This window comes from Coregonus lavaretus (assembly GCF_964263955.1).
Source record: "Coregonus lavaretus genome assembly, chromosome: 22".
Taxonomy (NCBI): Eukaryota; Metazoa; Chordata; class Actinopteri; order Salmoniformes; family Salmonidae; genus Coregonus; species Coregonus lavaretus.
The window spans coordinates 26,575,749-26,597,217 of NC_140009.1; the positions used below are offsets into that span (position 1 = coordinate 26,575,749).

At 41.2% G+C, this 21,469-nt stretch overlaps 3 protein-coding genes across 5 annotated transcripts; 2 read left to right on the top strand and 1 right to left on the bottom strand.

The window, feature by feature from the left end:
• Window positions 1–161: 161 nt before the first annotated feature.
• LOC311150147 (leiomodin-3-like) lies at window positions 162–4,875 on the top strand (the record flags this gene model as incomplete). The annotated part of the gene is made up of 3 exons (XM_084187445.1): window positions 162–614; window positions 753–2,459; window positions 4,818–4,875. The coding sequence occupies 3 exons, from the start codon at window positions 162–164 to the stop codon at window positions 4,869–4,871; spliced, it is 2,214 nt and encodes a 737-aa protein (XP_084043571.1). The 3' UTR covers window positions 4,872–4,875.
• A 1,058-nt stretch (window positions 4,876–5,933) lies between these two features.
• LOC311150157 (PRA1 family protein 3-like) lies at window positions 5,934–9,005 on the bottom strand. Its single transcript, XM_084187470.1, has 3 exons — window positions 8,564–9,005; window positions 7,545–7,762; window positions 5,934–7,024 (listed from the first exon to the last, which is right to left on the bottom strand). Exons 1-3 carry the CDS (start codon window positions 8,740–8,742, stop codon window positions 6,846–6,848), a joined length of 576 nt encoding a protein of 191 aa, XP_084043596.1. The 5' UTR covers window positions 8,743–9,005; the 3' UTR covers window positions 5,934–6,845.
• Window positions 9,006–10,869: 1,864 nt separating this feature from the next.
• LOC311150152 (NEDD8-activating enzyme E1 catalytic subunit) lies at window positions 10,870–15,450 on the top strand. Of its 3 annotated transcripts, none has more exons than XM_084187460.1 (17): window positions 10,870–10,919; window positions 11,020–11,090; window positions 11,602–11,722; window positions 11,806–11,886; window positions 11,989–12,071; window positions 12,271–12,351; window positions 12,490–12,533; window positions 12,812–12,876; window positions 12,957–13,112; window positions 13,317–13,419; window positions 13,611–13,724; window positions 14,001–14,054; window positions 14,194–14,230; window positions 14,325–14,406; window positions 14,567–14,667; window positions 14,790–14,908; window positions 15,016–15,450. In XM_084187460.1, the coding sequence occupies exons 2-17, from the start codon at window positions 11,071–11,073 to the stop codon at window positions 15,102–15,104; spliced, it is 1,350 nt and encodes a 449-aa protein (XP_084043586.1). In that variant the 5' UTR covers window positions 10,870–10,919; window positions 11,020–11,070; the 3' UTR covers window positions 15,105–15,450. The 3 variants fall into 3 exon arrangements, with proteins under 3 accessions (XP_084043586.1, XP_084043585.1, XP_084043587.1); XM_084187459.1 differs by having other exon boundaries at window positions 10,875–10,919; window positions 11,020–11,058; XM_084187461.1 differs by lacking the exon at window positions 11,020–11,090 and having other exon boundaries at window positions 10,875–10,919.
• Window positions 15,451–21,469: the final 6,019 nt, after the last annotated feature.

The window sequence follows — 21,469 nt, forward strand, 5'->3', positions numbered from 1 at the left end:
TTTGCCGGGGGCGTGAGCAGACCATTTACCAGCTGGAGACATAGCCAATAGCACTGGCAACTCAGCTCTAGAACTGTGTAGTCATTGTGGATATACTTTGTACCCTTTAGGTTGAAAATAAACTCTTGACAAAATTTTGTCAAGACGACTACTATACAGACATGTTCAGCCAAAGGGAGCGGGACATGGAGGACATACATGAGGAAGACATTGATGAAGATGATATCCTAGCCAGCTTGTCTCCTGAGGAGCTTCAAGAACTCCAGAAAGAGATGGATGTTTTAGCGCCAGACGAGAGAGTACCGCTTGGTCAGAGACAGAAGGACCAGAAGAAAGAGAAGCCATCCGCCGACTCTGATGATGAAGAAGACATTGATGAAGATGATATCCTGGCAAACTTGTCTCCTGAGGAGCTCAAAGAGCTCCAGAAAGAGATGGATGTTATAGCCCCAGATGAGAGGGTACCTGTGGGTCAGAGGCAGAAGAGCCAGACAGAGAAGGTGCCCACAGGTTCGTTTGACCACAGGGGCCTGGTGGATTATCTATACTGGGAGAAGGAGTCCAAACGCATGCTGGAGGAGGAGAGGGTCCCCGTCACTCTACTGCCCAGTAAGGTAAGAGACTATATAGTCAATGGTCAATATATTGTCGCTATAGTCTTCAATATATCATACATCATACAGTATACCACTTTAACTGTACGTTCTACAAGGCTACGTTTATTAAATGATTGTACTACTTGTCTTCATCAGAAAACTATGGAAGAGGACGCTGAACAGAAAGAAAACGCTGAAGACGTGGAGATTGTGTATGAGGTGATAGAAGAAATCATTGAGGTGGAAGCTACAGACTGTGTTGAAGGAGAGGAAGTGATAGAGGAGATTATAGAGGAAATGATTGTGGAGGAGGAGGAAGAGGATGTGAAGAAGGAGGAAGAGGAGGAGGAGAAAAAGGACATAGCCGTAAAATATGAAAGGGTCATAGAAAAACATGAACATCCAGTGAATGAGCGTCTAAAAGAGTCATCAGATGATAACAGCACTAACACTGTAAACACTACCAGTCCCCTGCAACCCCCACCAGAGTTCGCAGACATGAAAGAAGAGAAAGAGATTGAGAGAACAGAGCAAAAGAGCACATCACAAATACCTGAGAAAGTCAAAAGTAACACTACAGATGCTCCCGCTCCTGAAGTAATAGAGATGACTCCAGAGGAGAAGAGGGCCTGTTTTGTTCCAGAGAAAGAAGTGAGGGTAATTAACAAGCTAAATATTCCAAAGCTGGCTCTTGGTGGGGGGCTTGGTGGCCTTGGTGGGGCCAAGAAGACATCAAGGCCCTCAGGGAATGAGACAAACCTGGACACCACTCTGGATAAGATACGCAACAACAACCCCGCTATCACAGACGTAAACCTGAACAACATAGAAAACATTCCTAAAGAAATGCTAATAGAATACGTTGATGCCTTAAAGAAGAACAAACACGTCAAGACCTTCAGCATTGCCAACACCGGCGCAGACGAAAACATCGCCTTCACCCTGGCCAACATGCTGAGAGAGAACCGTAGCATCACCACCCTGAACATAGAGTCAAACTTCATAACAGGGAAAGGCATCATCGCCATTATCCGCTGCCTACAGTTCAACGAGACGCTCACAGAGCTCCGCTTCCACAACCAGAGACACATGCTGGGCCACCACGCGGAGATGGAGGTGTCACGCCTGCTCAAGGCCAACAACACCCTCCTGAAGATGGGCTACCACTTTGAGCAGGCGGGCCCCAGGATGGTGGTGACCAACCTGCTGACCAGAAACCTGGACCGCCAGAGACAGCAGAGGAAAGAGGAGCAGAGCAAGCAGCAGCAGAAGCAGCAGAAGGAGGTGTTTGAGATGTATGAACGGGCTCTGAACCTGCCCCCGGGGCTGCTGGCGATGCTGGGCTACGTCCCTCCTGAAATCGCGGCCCTCATGCCGCAGCTTCCCAAGGGTCCCCAGGGTCCCATGGAACCCAAACCAGAGCCCTCCTCCAGATTCCAGCAGAACAGCCCTCTACAGCAGCCACAAAAGCAGCAGAACACGTCTCCACAGTATCAACACAAGCAGCTTAAACACATGCAGCGCAACCCCATTCCACAACAACCCCCCAGCACGGACTCCTCTGGTAACCCTCTGAAGGACATCCAGCTGAAGAGGACCCCCAAAAAGCGTGACCCTTTCCTGGACATAGATCCTAGGGAGGACAGGAGAGCAGAGAGGCCGAATGTCCTGCTCAAGAAGACATCAGGAAAAGAGAGGGACACAGGCGTTGATGAGATGGTAGAACTGAAGGCCACTCTGAAAGATGTGATGAAGACACTGAAGCCTGTCCCTCGGAGGCGGCAGCCGGCCAAGGTGGATGTGACACCCCGCGATGAACTGCTTAATGAGATCAAAAAGAGCAACGTGGCCTATCTCAAAGCCGTGAGTACAACTGATGATTCTCAGATTAGCACAGGGCCACGAACAGTCATATTGTTAGCTAACCTGATCTGACCAGCCGTCACATTGTTTATTTAGATGGCAGAAGTTGGTGGATTAGTGTTAGATCAAAAAAAATGTTTTAAAGATGCATTGTGGAACTGCCTTGAACTGGAGAGCCCTTACAGTCCAATCAAGCTTGTTAGCTTTAACCCATATTAGACACCAACTAGCAAATATGTACACTAGATTTATAGTTTGAAAGGGAGTGAACGTTATTTATAATAAGGGTTACATGGAGAAAATCGGACCTCTCTAAAATGGGTGGCCCTCCCTTCAGCAAAATATATTTGACCTAAACCCTCCCTGAACGCTTGAAATAAAAAACAAGTGACCCTCCCTTATACCCAAAATAATAATGAAAACAAAGTGGATAACAGAGAACATGTCTACCGTTTACTTCTTGGACAGACCTGAGCCTTAGCCTTATTCCAGTAAACATTACATGGAAAGGGCTGCGAGCCAGATGGTTGTGGGTTCACAGTCCACTGTGGCCGCACCAAGAATAGGGGTGGAAAGATCACCTTTATATTAAAAGCATTGCATTAATCTATCATCGTATTTGCAAGTCCGAGAAAAAATAGCCTTTCTTTAAATGTCATGTAATTATAAGTAATTTTAGCATAATATTTTTGAATACCACACAAATTACAGAAATGACAGGCTAAGAATGGACAGAGAGATAGGCCTATGTGTTCATCTTATCATACTGTATTTCCCCAATGCCAAATCAGTGTGTCTTGTTTGCAACAAAACTGTCCCTGTTTGCAAATAATTAAATCTGAGACATCATTAGCAATCTGAGCATGGTACTTTCAAAAGTTAGGCCTACCTTTCCACCCAAGACAGAGTAGGCCTACTGACGCAGAAAAATGTAAGCTTTGACTGCTGACTACTCTTTTTCCGTGTGGCTAAACCCAACGAGTGAAGGTCATAAATGTCTGGGTTTAAACATCTTATTTTGTACAGAAAGTGAATAGCTTAATCAATTGATAGTGACAGAATTAGATTACTTCCCAAAGTCAGCCTCTGAATGTCAAAGAAACGAAACAATGATATCCTCATATGCATCGGAGTCACGTCTTCCCATGGTATTTTACAGCTTGTTTCTAGTATAAAGCATTGCGGACCAAAGCGCTGTTATATAACCAGATCCTTTTTATTTTCTTCTAAATCTTAAGCTAACAAGGGGTAGGCCTGTGCTTTTTGCCATTTTGTTTGATAAAAGGTAGGCCTATGGCATACCCTCTTATACCCCCTCAATTAAAGTATTGGTTTTTAACTTAACAGCCCTTCACTGACATGGAGGTAGGCTATTTAAAGAGTGCATGGTGGGTGGAGGAATGGACCTACAAATCTATGGATATAGCAGCCTACAGCCTAATTCCGTCTGTCAAACAGGTAGGCCTACCTCTTATTTCTTAAATAGGAAGAAATAGGCTCCAACACAAAACCCTCGTTGTTGGTAAAGTCTAATTAAAATGAAGAAGGTTGAAAGGAATTTGCCTACTTTCAGCACCATGAGCTGTCCATTTCCGATTGATTCTTCAAGTTAAAGCACCACAATGTAAATTACTCTAATCTGGTTTATTGTGAGGTCAATAACTCTGATAAATACATCACATGCAAGAAACATATTGTTTTTAATAAAATCAATTATAAAATTAATAATCTTCGCACTCTCCTCAAACTGAACAGAAATAGGCTAAAGGCTAGTCTGCTCGCAAGAAAGTGCATTGTTTGGACTATGCCTAATCAAAATATATTTTCGGAAGACGCCTTTGACTCTCCTGAACTGCCACTGTAGAACCTACACAGCACAGCCATTGGTTAGACAGCACACAAAAAAAGTTTTTATCAGCAAGAGCAGAGCAGGCCGGGGCTCAAGGTTGGAAAGCCATTGCAGTGTGTAATGCTGCCTAGTTTTATTTACACCATCCCAGCAGCTATCTTGCTATCTGCTGGGAGCACAATTGATATTGTGCTCCCAGCAGAGAATCAGAGATGAGGGGTAGCATCGGGTACACATCGATATATAGCCTAATAAGCAACTAATTCTAAAGCAATGAGAAATATAGAAATGTAATTAATTACAAATTACATAATCCTCCCCTGGACTAGATTTAAAAAATACCAAACCCTCCCCTTGGCTGAAATTTTAAAAGCATGACCCTCCCCCATTTTCCTCCAGGTAACTGTTCTGTAAATTTCGATCCATCCCTAATACCTCTGTGTATCCTCCACTGCCAATCAAAGCTTTCTCACAGCTGTTTCTGTTTGTGTAATGTATTGCTCCTACAGGTGCCACTCCCCAAAGAATTAGAATCAAGAGAAACCAGTCTCTTCAATCTCTGAGGAATCTACAATACCTTTATTCCTGTGTTAGTTCAACATCGCTGAGGAATCTACAATACCTTTATTCCTGTGTTTGTTCAACATGTGTTTAATCTCTTCCTTAACAATAATCTGCTTGCACTTGTAACACTAGTTTGCCTCAGTACTCCTATTCAGGCAGAACACCTTTTGTTCCTTGAGGTTTGGAAGAACTAGTATGGTATTTGGATATGAGTCTACAGCTGGTAAATGCACCATAGAATGTGCATAGTATAAGTAGTCTCAATTAATAATTATGTTTGTTTGTGGAAAATTCATTTACTTTGAACACTCCCAAATGAGTGCGGGCAAATCCATAATACATCATCTACTGATGACTTGGGTCTTTCATCTATGGGTTTTCAAAACCACTCTGGTGTCTGCTGTCCACTTCGCAATATTGATAGAGCTGAACCCCAGAATATAGAGTATAGGAGGCACCATGAAAACATTAGTCTTTTACTGTGTAAAACACTGTGGGTCAGTGGTCCAGAAGCTAGATTTCAAATCATACTTCATTGTTTCACGGAACAGTCCATCTTAACAAGTCATAATCCTAACGAGTGTTGACATTAAAAATCAGTGTACATACAAGATGTCTCATATGTAAATGTTTCCTTCATTAACATAGTTGACATAATTTGGATTACTTAAATTTTGTTTTATTATTATGGTGGAACACAGTGCTCTGCTTCCAATTCTGTAGTTACGTTATCACTACTCAATGGAAATACAAAAAACAGCAGTTATAACATCCTTATAATAGAACCTAGAACCATAATATTAGCGTGCACTCCTTTTTTCTGAAAGCAATTTGTCTAGATCCGATACAAACTGTGATTCTCCATAATTCTTTGGAAGACTGCATCCGTGTGTACAAATAGCTCATAAAATCTTCATTAATTTAATTTAATCATTTTCATCTATTACTAATGGTGATCCCTGGAATTGGATAGGCTATTTATTAGGGCGGATTTATAATAAAATCTCCAAACATCTGCTACTGAGGGGGACATCATCAGAACCCCAATGCACAATCAAGCATTCATAATGTGTGTGATATTTAATAGTACATACTTTGGTGCCTTACACTGTGCTTTTTGTAATGCAAACATTTATGTTTTCTGTATGCTTTTTGCTGAATACACAAGTAGAGAAGATTCAATGAGACATGAAAGCACAATGTAAACATTTACAACATGACTACTTCAACTAATAAAGTTGCATTTGCCATTCATTTTCCCATATTGCATAGCCATGATCTGAGCATGTTAATCTCAAGCCCAACCCACAGGGTGTGAAGTAACCAGAGGGATATTATTGCGACTTGTCAATATGCAGTCACTGTTTCAGTGGATACAAGAGGAGCCCAGTGATACCAGTTCAGCATTAGGAGAGGAAATAGAGATATTTATCTTCTGAGGTAGCAAATAAATTGATTCTGATTGATTAAATTATTTGCTTAATATCTTTTTTTTTGGAACGATAACAAATCTAGATGCTATGCCACTGAACACAATTGTTTTAACGTGCAATAGTTATTGCATTCTGGCACGCAGCTTTATTTTGTCAAGTTCGACAGAGTAAAATGTGCCAGGATATGTATTGCAATTACATAATGACAACATGTGTATTGCGTGTTACTTTGAACATTAATGGGCAAATATACAGGTATGCTCATGCCTCATTTCATTGTGCAGAGTGCCTTCCCCAAACATATGATCCATACAGGACTGTACAAATCTTTCTGAAATGCTCTAAAGAAATCAGGTACTTTGACACAAAATGTATAAAGGTGTTCATTCAATATAACAAAATTGAGTGAGAATGACAAATAAGGAGAATGTGACACCACTGACATTATGCGGGGTAAAAATCAACGCTTGATTTTAGTGTTAAAGGAAAAAGCAAACCATGTTGAATTGAATGAGGGTGCCATTTTGGCTCTCTCCCCCCTCACTCCTTGTTTAGCTTGGACTCCAGGAAGTCCTGGATCTTGTTGATCTTCTCCTCCTGTTGGTCTAGCAGATCCAGGATGATGCCCATTGGGGACTTCTTCATGCCCACTCCCTCGATCTTATTCTCCAGCCTGTTCTTCATGTTGCGCAGCCTCAGAGATGCATGGACCAGGATCACTACAGGGAAGAAAGGCTGGATTAATTTCCTACCCGTTCACGATGTGCTACCCTCAATGGAGATCCCCATGGTAGCATTTTCCCATTCTGGCCGATGGAAACATGATGTGTGTGCCTTCATCTAAAATTATGCAGCTTCAACTGAGAAGGATAATTATTTTCTAGGTATATGTTATGAAATACAATGCACAGATAAGGTTAAGGAGAGGCATCTTTACTTTTCTCGTCAGAGATGCCGACTATATGATGTAAGCCAGTAAATGTAGTTGAGTATTGTGCAGACAGTACATAGCAACCAGTCAACACACGCAGGCAGCCACAGGACAGCCCTGGGAAGGGCTCCGTCACTGACTGACTGCCTCCTGATTCCCACCACAATGTGGCAGCTGTTGCCTGCACTCCTTTTCTCAGAACCACCAATTAACCAAAACATTTTAAGGTGGAGAACCACACACATTCTCCATATTGAACCCATACAATGAGTCAGAATGAGTGGTTGAAAAAACAGTTCGCGACTCACACAGCAAGGGAAAAGTAATTCCAAAGATGAAGACCATCACTCCACCACATAGTGACAGCAGGAAGTAGCTTGTTCCCATGACAGCGATGACAAACAGGGTGGGGTTCTTCTTCTTGAAGTTCTTGATGAAATTCTTGTTCTCTCCCGCCCACACCGAAACCATGAAGACCAGAGAAACCACTGCCCCTCCCAGAAACATGCCAAGAGGGTTCAGAAATCTACACAGACGGGAAACATATTACACAAAACATCTATATCCACTCAAATGCTGTATGGCAATAAAAAACAATAATTGTGCATCTGTAAAACACAATACAAGAAATTAACAGCACAACCTGGTGACTGGAATAAGATCAACACCTTTCCTTAAATTATTTTAGCCATTTTCATAAATAATCTGAGAGCTTTCAAACTACTGTAGCTGCAATTTAGGAATTAGGATACATACAAAACTGCTCCTTGGGTATTTTATCGGGTATTATCAGTACACTTCTACATTGTACATGCAGTGTGTGGCTGAGATAAGGACCCAAATGCTGGGACAACTTGTAGCATTCATGTGTTGTCAGCCAAGTAGGCTAAAGAAACTATTCATATAAAAAATATTTTTTTTAAATTATGGAAACCCATCTCTGTCCAATCGTTATTTCTAAATATAAGGTACTCAAATACTCAACCACCTAGTAATTATGTTCACCGTGTGAACCATTCACACAGTCGCAGGCAGCTGATGCAGGAAAAGTGGAGCAAATAGCTACATTTGTTTTTAGCAGGCCAGCTAGTACCAGACTCCATTCCAATTCCATCACATTATGACTGCATCTCTTATTTCGTCGTTGCAGTTGTGTGAGGAGAATATGAAAAGATAGGGAAATCTTGCTCACTGCTATAAATAAATGCCAGTGCATGACAATTACGTATCCATGACTTGGTGTGGATTGGACTGCAGGCTAATCAAATCAAATAGTTAGCAGCTGGGTGGGAAATGCTAGCAAGCTCGCGCTGTCATGCTGACTTACCCCACGATCAGGAAAACCACGATGGCCACTGCGAAGTAATTGGTCTGATAGTATAACAAGTTGCTGATTACCCTGTTGTTCCATTTAGTTAAATCTCCGAAATCGGGTTTGGCAAAACGATCAGCTCCTGGGAAGAAGTCATCCCATGGTCTGAGCGGTGCAAGCTCCATCCTTGCCATTTCCGAGTTCACTGCTCAAATATTTTTTAACAGATCAGCTGACCAGTAAAACCAAAGAGACTAGCTACCAAAGTAATTTATAGGATGTGCTCCCCCAGAGAGGAAGAGGCGAAGCGAGAAGGTTTACTCCGCTACAAATCTGTTCACGAAAATAAGACCACGAATTGAGGAACTTTTGTATGGGGGTCAATAAGTGTCAAATTTGGTCAACCAAAACGTGAGGCTTATTTGATCGAATAGAAATGTCGTAATGGTTAGGTTCAGCGGTGTCGTGGAGGGTATACACACTTATTTTTCCGTGGGCATTGCTTATACTCACTTCTTAATACCCACTGATACGTACCAAAGTACTGTAGTGGAGGTATTCGCCATTTCAATTAATAAGGCTGATGGAACAGATCAGAATATTTAGTTTATAATTTTGCTAAAATATTATTTATTCACATTTTATGTGCAGCAATGTACAGACGGCTGTAGACCTTCGCGTGAATGTTTCAGAATTCTATTTGCAGGAAAACGCCGTTCTAAAATGGACAGAGATGGAAATATCCGACAGAAATTTAGAAAGAGGGGGGATTGAAATATGCAACAACTGTCATGAGTTGCTAATATGACTACGATAATGCCTTTGTCTGCTAAACAATGATAGAAAGTCAAAAGAAAATCAATAGAACGGGAGAAAGCATATGAGTAAGTCTTTAATCAAAATAATTGCCTCCACGTTTATATGGTGTGATTTTGCCCACAGTCTACTTTCAAGTAAGGTAAGACATACCTCATAATATGAAGTAAAACGTTCAGGTTTCAAACAATTAAGGAATATAAAAAAATATAGCTATGCTAATGATAGGCCTAACCATCTTCTGGTAGATGGAAAGGCGTCCCCAAAAACCTTCACTATTAAATGTTAACTACAGTAGCTACAAAGTAGCCGTTGCCTACTTGTCATCATGATTATTTGCATCAATCCAGTTTCAAACAAACTCATGTGCTACAGAAACACTGCTAATCAAACAACAGTGCTAGGTGCCTGCACACTTGGATTAAAGGGTAACTACACAAAAAAAAATCTAAATTTCTTAGAATTTTCCCAGACCTCAAAAGTGGCCTCCTGTGTGGATTAAGCATTATTTTGGATTTTAAACATACAGTTTTGTTGTTTTTCTGTTAAAGTGTGACTTTGAGTGTGTGAATGTGAAAAATGAGGAAAAATCTAAAACCTGTGAATTTCTTACATTTATCTGTTTCAATGGTAGGGTTACTATTAGCCCACTTGCATAGTACAGCTTGGGTTGGCCTGACTGTGAAAAACCAATATGGGATATATAATTTTAGGTAATATGTCACTGTTTCGTTTCTTTTTTTTATCACACAGGGCCTTTCCTTCGTGTGGCGTTTGGAAAAATGTGAGTATACTCACTTCTCCAGGCATCACTACACCACCGGTTAGGTTGTTACAAATGCCCTGATATAAGTGGGATTTCGGCAACTTTGGAAAAAAAACTACTTTATATCGGAGTTGTGCCTGTTGTTCACAATCGTATCTGCCCTCTCGTTGGCTAGAATGGTCCCACCTGATCTTGCCTGCTTTCCATCTTTGAGGACATTTATTTCCATTGTTAGAGCAGTCACTCGACTATCTTGTCAATATAATAGAACATCTTTGGGTCGGCTCTGGTTCTCGTCAGTTCAGCTTCTCGCGAGAGTAAGACAAGCGCAGTAATGTTGATGGAAATCACAATTGCGCTGTGCTGCACATAATGCGCAGAACATCTTTCATGTACGGTCATTGCAAATCCCTATATACTTTGTACATTTTGGGCACATATGCTAACATTTCAGTGCCAGAAATATGTGAGAGAAAGGGAGCGATTGTTATTAGATTAAGTGAACTGCTGGGGAAATCTTCAGGGGATGTAGTATTTAATTAAATATTTCGTTTCCTTAGGGAGACGAGATTTTTGGGTAGGATTTAGACTTTCACAGTGAAGGTCTAAATCTGGTCCACACTCCAGTCCAGTTGGTGGCGGTAATGCACCTTAAAGTTGGTTGCCAACCGCCATATAAAATCCACAGAAGAAGAAGAACATGCGCTAACGCAGGTTTGATTTTCGTGAATATACAGTACGGCCAGTGAGGACATGGAACCTTGAAAGTATGGCGGATGCTGAGGAGCCGTAAGTACAAAAAATTATATTTATTGTAGCTAGCTGACAGAATCGACATTATGCTGCTGTAAAACAAGCATTGAACCTTCTTTTATTCTCTCCTCTTTAGGGAGAAGAAAAGAAGGAAAATAGAGGAGCTGACTGAGAAGTTAGTGACGAAATGCTTGAAACTGGCAGCAGGTTTGAGTTGCACAGTTAGTTAGTGAGCTAGCTAACTAGCCTGTTAGCATGGAGTGTTGAAATTCATTCGTTCAACAATTTCACACAGCTAGCTATGGAAATTGGCCCAATTCGAGTAGATAACGAGCTAATTCTAACAACCGGGCAAAGGAACAGGCCTAGTCGAAGTGTGCCCAATGCAATATCAAAGAGAACCAGTTAACCGTAGCTAATATGGTATCTAGCTAACGTTAGTTAGCGAACGTTAATATAATAGGGAGCTAACGTTAGCTAGCTAGTTAGCAGTAACAGCAGCATCTGGTGTCTGACTTTTCACATATAGAATGATTGATTAACGTTAGCTATACTAGGGAAATCATCCTGATGTTAATTTACATGCTACAGACCTATATTTATCTACCTAGCTAGCCATCTAGTTTTGACTCATCATCACACTTGTCATAAAGGTTTGTGTGATTGCTGGTTGATATGTGCAGCAGAGCACCTTCTGTTCTGTGTTTTCTGTGTGCAGAATGGCTGTAGATGGGGGACACAGGGACAGTGGAGATTGGGATGGCCGATGGAACCATGTGAAGAAGTTTCTGGAGAGACCCGGCCCATTCACTCATCCTGACTTTGAGCCAAGCATTGAGGTAAGGAATTAGATAATAACATTTTTTTTTATTTAGGGGATAGAGAAAAGCATTCACCACACCAACTCTGATGTTCCTTTCAGTCCCTTGGGTTCTTATTGGAGACATGCAAAATCCTGGTCATTGGAGCTGGAGGACTTGGGTGTGAGCTGCTCAAAAATCTGGTATGAGAGATAATGTCCAGCTTCCAGGTGCACATTTTGTTGTTATCTTGTTCTATTTCTACTCAGTATCTTAATATGTGGTTTTGCCTTGTTCTGATCTAGGCCCTGTCAGGTTTTCGTCACATTCATGTTGTTGACATGGATACCATCGATATCTCCAACCTCAACAGGCAGTTCCTTTTCAGGTTTGGCTCGCCTTCCCCACCTCCCATGGCCATTACTCTATTAATAACAACCTTAGTGTGTTCACGGTTGAAAGAAGCAACATACTGAAAGTGTCTTAAGTTTACTTTTCAACACACACCTCAATCAATCAAATGTATTTATAAAGCCTTTTTTACATCAGCAGATGTCACAAAGTGCTAACCTGTATACCCTGTTTAGGCCCAAAGATGTTGGACATCCAAAAGCAGATGTGGCTGCTGACTTTGTCAATAATCGAATCCCTGGATGCAAAGTCGTCCCGTATCCTTTGCAACTGACGTGCAGAATAGTGGAGTGTAGGCTTACCCCATACAAATTACTGCACTACTAAGCTTGAGCATGTGAAGTACTATAAGTACTATATTTTCTATTATTTTTCTTAATTAATATTCTGCTTAGACACTTCAACAAAATCCAGGACTTTGATGAATCTTTCTACAGACGTAAGTGCAAACTTTGTTTACATTATAGGGTAGGGGAGGGAATGGCCAGCAGGGATGTAGCTCAGTTGATAGAGCATGGCGTTTGCAACGCCAGGGTTGTGGGTTCGATTCCCACGGGGGGCCAGTATAAAAAATATATATTCACTAACTGTAAGTCGCTCTGGATAAGAGCGTCTGCTAAATGACTAAAATGTAAATGTAATTATGGTGTTTTCAAAAAACATTTGTACCTAATAACAATGGCTCTGACACTTTTTTTTTCTCTCTTATATTTGTAGAATTCCACATTATTGTTTGTGGATTAGATTCTATCATCGCCAGGCGTTGGATGAATGGCATGCTGGTATGTATGTCTGAATATGAACTATAGGCTATGTGGATTGTGTGTGTATGTAAAACGTGAGATCCCCCAATCATTTACAGATATCCCTTCTGAGCTATGAGGATGGTGTTCTGGACCCCAGTTCCATCATCCCCCTCATTGACGGTGGGACGGAGGGTTTCAAAGGCAATGCTCGGGTCATTCTGCCTGGCATGACTGCATGCATCGACTGCACCCTGGAGCTCTACCCACCACAGGTGCTCCAAGCTCTCTCAGACCTGCCAAATATAACTGCTATTTTCAGTGTACTACTTCAGTAGCCCACTACTTCTTTGTTAAGTTGGACAGTGATTTGTGTACTGCAGCCATTTTTGTGTTATTTATCAGTGACAGCTTTGGTGTATGTGTTCAATTGTATGTGTGTTGTATAGCCTAATGTGTTGTATTATTTTGGTCCATAGATTAATTTCCCCATGTGCACCATTGCGTCTATGCCGCGGTTGCCAGAGCATTGCGTTGAGTATGTCAGAATGCTACAGTGGCCCAAAGACAAGCCTTTTGGAGGTATGTCCATGAATAACACTTCTCATTGTCACATATCACAACTTGATTGCAATCAAAAAGGGCAGCAAGTTATTATGCTGTATTACTCACTGTATCCTTAGGTGGCCATAATCCCTTCATAACACCATCATAAAGATCAACATAATATATATAATGGCAGATAATGACACATGCTCATGGCTGTCCCTCAGATGGTGTTGGTTTGGATGGGGATAACCCTGAGCACATCCAGTGGGTGTTCCAGAGGGCCCAGGAGAGAGCTGCTGACTACAGCATCACAGGAGTCACATACAGACTCACACAAGGTGAGGAGCACCATACTGTAACACCCTGTCCTGCATAGATGGTAAAACTCTCATGCTATATCAGCTTTTAGCTATACATACTGTATAGTACAAGCAACATTTGGGGTAAGTTCCTTTTTCAATGAAGATGGAAAAAAAAAATATATATATATATAGGCCTATTACAATTCTAAGTTGAAATTGTATTAACCCCAACTCCCCCACTTACAAGTATTGGTTGCAAAAATCTGCGAACAGTGTGGAGTTAGATTTCTTTTCACATGGTTTTTGCCTCAGGCGTCGTGAAGAGGATCATCCCTGCTGTGGCGTCAACGAATGCTGTAATAGCTGGTAGGAAACCCTTATGGACTGTCAATTGTTGTTTTTTGTTAGGGGGTCATTGTGTTTTATCTTGATGGATCCCGACTTGATTACAAGTAGCTACTTCAGTACATTTCAATTAGTGTAACTTATTTCACTTTTTTTGTAGCTGCCTGCTCCACTGAAGTTTTTAAAATAGCTTCAAGGTCAGTACTATGAATGAATCATCCCATCACTGTAGAGAAAAGTTCTGTTTCATACTAGATATCAAATTCATATGACTTTTCTCTGACTTTGCAGCGCTTATATTCCACTGAATAATTATCTGGTATTTAATGATGTGGACGGACTGTACACCTACACCTTTGAGGCAGAGCGAAAGGTTAGTAATGTCTCGGTAGTACCCAGAGTATCCTAAATGGATATATATTTGCCCATTTTATTAAGGAGAACTGTACCAATGTTACTGACAGTGCTATTGACACAAGGCTGGAAAGGGATGGTGTGGTGTCAGGCCTTCATGCTCTTGTTTGGTCTGACAGGAGAACTGCTCAGCTTGTAGCCAGGTGCCCCAGGATCTACAGTTTCCACCCTCTGCCAAGCTACAGGAGGTCTTGGAGTACCTGACAGAGAATGCCTCCCTGTGAGTACATCTGCTAGTAACCAGATTGACTGATATTGATGTCTGTCATGTTTTTTTATGGTTACTGAAAAGTGTAAATGTGAAGTTATCATTGTTAACTTTAAAACATTATTGTTTTCCAGACAAATGAAGTCCCCAGCCATCACAGCAACCCTGGAAGGGAAAAATAAGACACTATATTTACAAACTGTAGCTTCAATTGAAGAAAGAACTAGACCAAACCTTTGCAAAACCTTGAAAGGTAAGATGTTTTTTTTTTTCTTCAAATATGTGCATGGTATGTGTATGGTAGACTATAAAGCTATGTGTTTGTTTCGGCCATCTTGTAAATGTAATGTGTTGTTGCAGAACTGGGATTGTCTGATGGACAGGAACTAGCAGTGGCAGATATCACCACCCCTCAGACTGTCCTCTTCAAGCTGAAACTCACCTCTTAAACCCATCAAAGTACACATACAGAATCCATTAAGACTTCTGACAACCTTTGGGGAAAAAATGGCAATTGATACAGCTTGGTATTGTTTTAATATATTTGAGACTGATAATGTATATAAGATCCATTTTCTCGTATTGGCCCATTATGGGGGGGTAGTGTGGAAGGTCAACAGCTTTATATCACTACAGTGTAATCAGTCTGTGAACATTTTCCTTTAACAATGTTGTTTTACTTCTCAATGTTTGCTCCAAATGGCTGTCTTCTTTCCCCCACTTAAATAGCAGTAGTTTCTCCTTATATACGTAATAATGACAACTGTGCTGCAATAAAGTGTTTTGTTAATGAAAGTTGGTGCAAAGTGGGTTTCCTTAGTCTGTGCACTAGATGTTTTTTTTTTTTTTTCACCTTTTATTTAACCAGGTAAGCCAGTTGAGAACAAGTTCTCATTTACAACTGCGACCTGGCCAAGATAAAGCAAAGCAGTGCAATTAAAAACAACAACAACACAGAGTTACATATGGAATAAACGAAACGTACAGTCAATACCACAATAGAAAATCTATATACAGTGTGTGCAAATGTAGTACGTTTTATGGAGGTAAGGCAATAAATAGGCCATAGTGCAAAATAATTACAATTTAGTATTAACACTGGAGTGATAGATGTGCAGAAGATGATGCGCAAATAGAGATACTGGGGTGCAAATGAGCAAAATAAATAACAATGTAAATAACAATATGGGGATGAGGTAGTTGGGTGGGCTAATTACAGATGGGCTGTGTATAGGTGCAGTGATCGGTAAGCTGCTCTGACAACTGATGCTTAAAGTTAATGAGGGAGATAAGTCTCCAGCTTCAGAGATTTTTGCAGTTCGTTCCAGTCATTTGCAGCAGAGAACTGGAAGGAATGGCGGCCAAAGGAGGTGTTGGCTTTGGGGATGACCAGTGAGATATACTTGCTGGAACGCATACTACGGGTGGGTGTTGCTATGGTGACCAATGATCTAAGATAAGGCAGGGATTTGCCTAGAAGTGATTTCTAGATGACCTGGAGCCAGTGGGTTTGGCAACGAATATGTAGTGAGGGCCAGCCAACGAGAGCGTACAGGTCACAATGGTGGGTAGTATATGGGGCTTTGGTGACAAAACGGATGGAACTGTGATAGACTACATCCAATTTGCTGAGTATAGTGTTGGAAGCTATTTTGTAATTGACATTGCTGAAGTAAAGGATCGGTAGGATAGTCAGTTTTACGAGGGCATGTTTAGCAGCATGAGTGAAGGAGGCTTTGTTGCGAAATAGGAAGCCGATTCTAGATTTAACTTTGGATAGGAGATGCTTAATGTCAGTCTGGAAGGAGAGTTTATGGTCTAACCAGACACCTAGGTATTTGTAGTTGTCCACATATTCTAAGTCAGACCCGCCGAGAGTAGTGATTATAGGCGGGCGGGTGCATGCAGCGTTCGATTTGAAGAGCATGCATTTACTTTTACTAGCGTTTAAGAGCAGTTGGAGGCCACGGAAGGAGTGTTGTATGGCACTGAAGCTTGTTTGGAGGTTTGTTAACACGGTGTCCAATGAAGGGCCAGATGTATACAAAATGGTGTCGTCTGCGTAGAGGTGGATCTGAGAGTCACCAGCAGCAAGAGCGACATCATTGATATACACAGAGAATAGAGTCGGCCCGAGAATTGAACCCTGTGGCACCCCCATAGAGACTGCCAGAGGTCCAGACAACAGGCCCTCAGATTTGACACATTGAACTGAGAAGTAGTTGGTGAACCAGGCGAGGCAGTCATTTGAGAAACCAAGGCTATTTAGTCTGCCAATAAGAATGCAGTGATTGACAGAGTCAAAAGCTTTGGCCAGGTTGATGAAGACGGCAGCACAGTACTGTCTTTTATCGATCGCGGTTATTGTATCGTTTAGGACCTTGAGCGTGGCTGAGGTACACCCATGACAAGCTCGGAAACCAGATTGCATAGCGGAGAAGGTACGGTGGGATTTGAAATGGTCGGTGATCTGTTTGTTAACTTGGCTTTCAAATACTTTCGAAATGCAGGGTAGGATGGATATAGGTCTGTAACAGTTTGGATCTAGAGTGTCACCCCCTTTGAAGAGGGGGATGACCGCGGCAGCTTTCCAATCTCTGGGGATCTCAGACGATACGAAAGAGAGGTTGAACAGGCTAGTAATAGGGGTTGTGACAATTTCGGCGGCTAATTTTAGAAAGAAAGGGTCCAGATTGTCTAGCCCAGCTGATTTGTAGGGGTCCAGATTTAGCAGCTCTTTCAGGACATCAGCTATCTGAATTTGGTTGAAGGAGAAGCGGTGGGGCATGGGCAAGTTGCAGCGGAGGGTGAAGAGCTGGTGGCCGAGGTAGGGGTAGCCAGGTGGAAAGCATGGCCTGCCGTAGCAAAATACTTATTGAAATTCTCGATTATCGTAGATTTATCGGTGGTGACAGTGTTTCCTAGCCTCAGTGCAGTGGGTAGCTTTTATTCTCCATGGACTTTAGTGTCCCAAAACGTTTTGGAGTTAGTGCTACAGGATGCAGATGAATGATGGTGCTATACAACTAACACCACTAGATACCATTATTTTGATTACAGTCAGTGCTATCAGGGGTCCTTGTATGGAGCGAGATACCGTCCAAAAGGTTGAACGTACGCATCGTTAGGATCGTAAGAAAATCCATATGTAAATTGTTAGGATCGTAAGAAAAGCCATGCGTGAAACGTAAACATGAAATTTCATCTGTGAACATACAAACACCATGTTACGATTACGGACTAACATTTTACTCTTGAACAAATCGTGTTGCAATTCTGACGTACAATAATACCTTTCAGAGTTTTGGTAGGTTTATCTCACCAACAAAAAAAACGTACACAAAATGGCGTGTGAGGAGTGCTACGCGAACAAGCATAACACAGTATTTAAAAAAAAAAATGGAAGTCAGGGAAACCGGAAAGAGGTATCTTGCATGTTTTCAAGTTAAGTCTCTATTACTCCTCAGTTCACTACTACTTCACATTAGGTAGCTAATGTAATGGATTTGTTTGCCAGCGCAAGTCTAGATAGCACTAGCTGTATTATGCCTACAACAGTGAAGTTTCAGTCCGCATGGGCATCTCTCTGGGTGACGTGGACATCCCCATGCATGCACCTTATCAAAATATGACTAATTCAGTATTGCACCATCCCATTCCCTGGGCTCTGTCTTCAATCATAACCAGTAGTATCTACCAGGAATAATGAAACAATAATAATAGAATCTATGAATTATGTATGCCCACTGGAGTCTTTGCCACTCAATATTTTTTTTATAGAATATTTGGATATTTATTTCATCACTCAAAATCTTGCCAAAGCATATTCTGTAGGAGGGGTTAATATTAATTAAAAATTATTTGACATGATTTATATGAATCGGGTCATGAACATTGAAATTAACATGGGAGAGGTTAAACGTAGGCTAAGTCTGGCATAAGCTTACTCCCACACTTTACAATAACTCTGTTGCAGTGGTCTTAGGTAGTCTCCGTATAGGCTATTCCCTCCATCGCGACATTGCTGCCCAGTTGAAGAGCTTGTGATCTCCGTACAGCACCATGTGCCTTCAGAAAAGCACCCCTCATCCTCAGAAGATGCCCTTCTGGAGGCATGCAGCCATAGAGCCATTATTCCCTCAGTATTTGATCCCCTGCTGATTTTGTACGTTTGCCCACTGACAAAGATGGTAGGTTTATTTGAACAGTGAGAGACAGAATAACAACAAAAAAATCCAGAAAAACACATGACAAAAATGTTATAAATTGATTTGCATTTTAATGAGGGAAATAAGTATTTGACCCCCTCTCAATCAGAAAGATTTCTGGCTCCCAGGTGTCTTTTATACAGGTAACGAGCTGAGATTAGGAGCACACTCTTAAAGGGAGTGCTCCTAATCTCAGTTTGTTACCTGTATAAAAGACACCTGTCCACAGAAGCAATCAATCAATCAGATTCCAAACTCTCCACCATGGCCAAGACCAAAGAGCTCTCCAAGGATGTCAGGGACAAGATTGTAGACCTACACAAGGCTGGAATGGGCTAAAAGACCATCGCCAAGCAGCTTGGTGAGAAGGTGACAACAGTTGGTGTGATTATTCGCAAATGGAAGAAACACAAAATAACTGTCAATCTCCCTCGGCCTGGGGCTCCATGCAAGATCTCACCTCGTGGAGTTGCAATGATCATGAGAATGGCCTTGATCATGAGAACGGCCTTCTCTCAGCCAGGGCATTGAAAATGGGTCATGGATGGGTATTCCAGCATGACAATTACCCAAAACACACGGCCAAGGCAACAAAGGAGTGACTCAAGAAGAAGCACATTAAGGTACTGGAGTAGCCTAGCCAGTCTCCAGACCTTACTCCCATAGAAAATCTGTGGAGGGAGCTGAAGGTTCGAGTTGCCAAACGTCAGGCTCGAAACCTTAATGACTTGGAGAAGATCTGCAAAGAGGAGTGGGACTAAATCCCTCCTGAGATGTGTGCAAACCTGGTGGCCAACTACAAGAAACATCTGACCTCTGTGATTGCCACCAAGTACTAAGTCATGTTTTGCAGAGGGGTCAAATACTTATTTCCCTCATTAAAATGCAAATCAATTCATAACATTTTTGTCATGCGCTTTTCTGGATTTTTTTGTTGCTATTCTGTCTCTCACTGTTCAAATAAACCTACCATTAAAATTCTAGACTGATCATGTCTTTGTCAGTGGGCAAACGTACAAAATCAGCAGGGGATCAAATACTTTTTTCCCCTCACTGTATTTGCCTCCTAGCCAAATAAAGTGAAGATCAAGCATGATGCGTGCAACTCGTCATTCCAACATATTTGAACATTTAGTTCAGTCAGTCAGTATGTAATCCATTCAGTCATTTTTCTGAGTTGCAATAGGAACTAAATCAAAGAGAATAGAATGGTCTTATCCATTTGTTTATTGAAATCCATGTGTGTATTCAAAATGATCAAAATTCTCAATCACTTTAATAATTCAATGTTGAATTTTTAGGCCTATCCAAATAAAAATAGGCGGCCTTCATCTTGTAGGCATTGCAATTTAGGCTATCATTTTGGGTACTAGTGTCTTGCATAATAGTTTTAGAACTCTATTTGTGTTTTATAACTTTTTTTATTATAGGGCTCCCCTATAATGATAATAATAATATAATATAATATGCCATTTAGCAGACGCTTTTATCCAAAGCGACTTACAGTCATGCGTGCATAATTTTTTTTTGTGTATGGGTGGTCCCGGGGAATCGAACCCACTACCTTGGCGTTACAAGCGCCGTGCTCTACCAGCTGAGCTACAGATGATCACCACAGTAGCCCCACGCAGCTATAAAAATAAATTATGCAATTATATGGCCATTAAATAACAAACAACAGCATTGCATATTTAGATAGCGGAATAGGCCTAGCCTAAATCATATTTACTTTCGTTTTTGCAGCTCAGGTCATTATTCTAGACAAGGCTCTTCTGTCTTTATCATTCTCACACAAGTCATTTTCTGAAGGCACAAGGCTATGCTACGCCATCTACTGGTATAACGTCGTTATTGAATGCAGTTCTAAAACAAGCTCTAGACTTTTATTTTGGAAATGAAACCGGAAGCTGCAAAGCAACTCTAACATCTGGGCTAGAGTTGCTTGAATGACTAGCAAACTTCGACTTGCTACGTTCGGTTCATGTCCTTTGCAGATGCCACATTACTGACAAACGTATGCATAACAAAAGATCTCGAAGCGAGTAAAGGGAGACGTAAAGTAAGAATTGAACGTGGAAATGTTCATTTATAGTCATAACATAGGATTGTACATTTACAGATCTAAATTAACGTTTACGTTTCATGTTTCATGCATGGATTGTCTTACGATCCTAACGATACATACGTTCAACCTTTTGGCAGCTATCTTGCTCCATATCCTTGGGACATTCCTAGCCTAAACCCTAACCTTAACCCCTATCATAACCCTTACTTAACCTTAACCATTTTACATTTCAACTTCAATGGGGTAGGGACATCCCAAGGATCCAGCAGAGCACAAACCTTTTGATTACACAAAGAGGTGGTTTCACCAACTCAAATTAATTTAACTTTTTAAGATTATGATCATTTGATTTCTTATACATTGTTTAGTAGTCCCTGGACTCTCTCACTAAATACATTTTAAATGTGGCATTTTGTAGTCGACTGAAAAAAAAAGCAGTTGACACCTATTTTACTAAGCACAATAAGATGATCAGTACCATGTACATCGCTGGTACAGGAGGACGCAGAAGTAACTCCCCAAAATTCCTCGGTATTGGGTT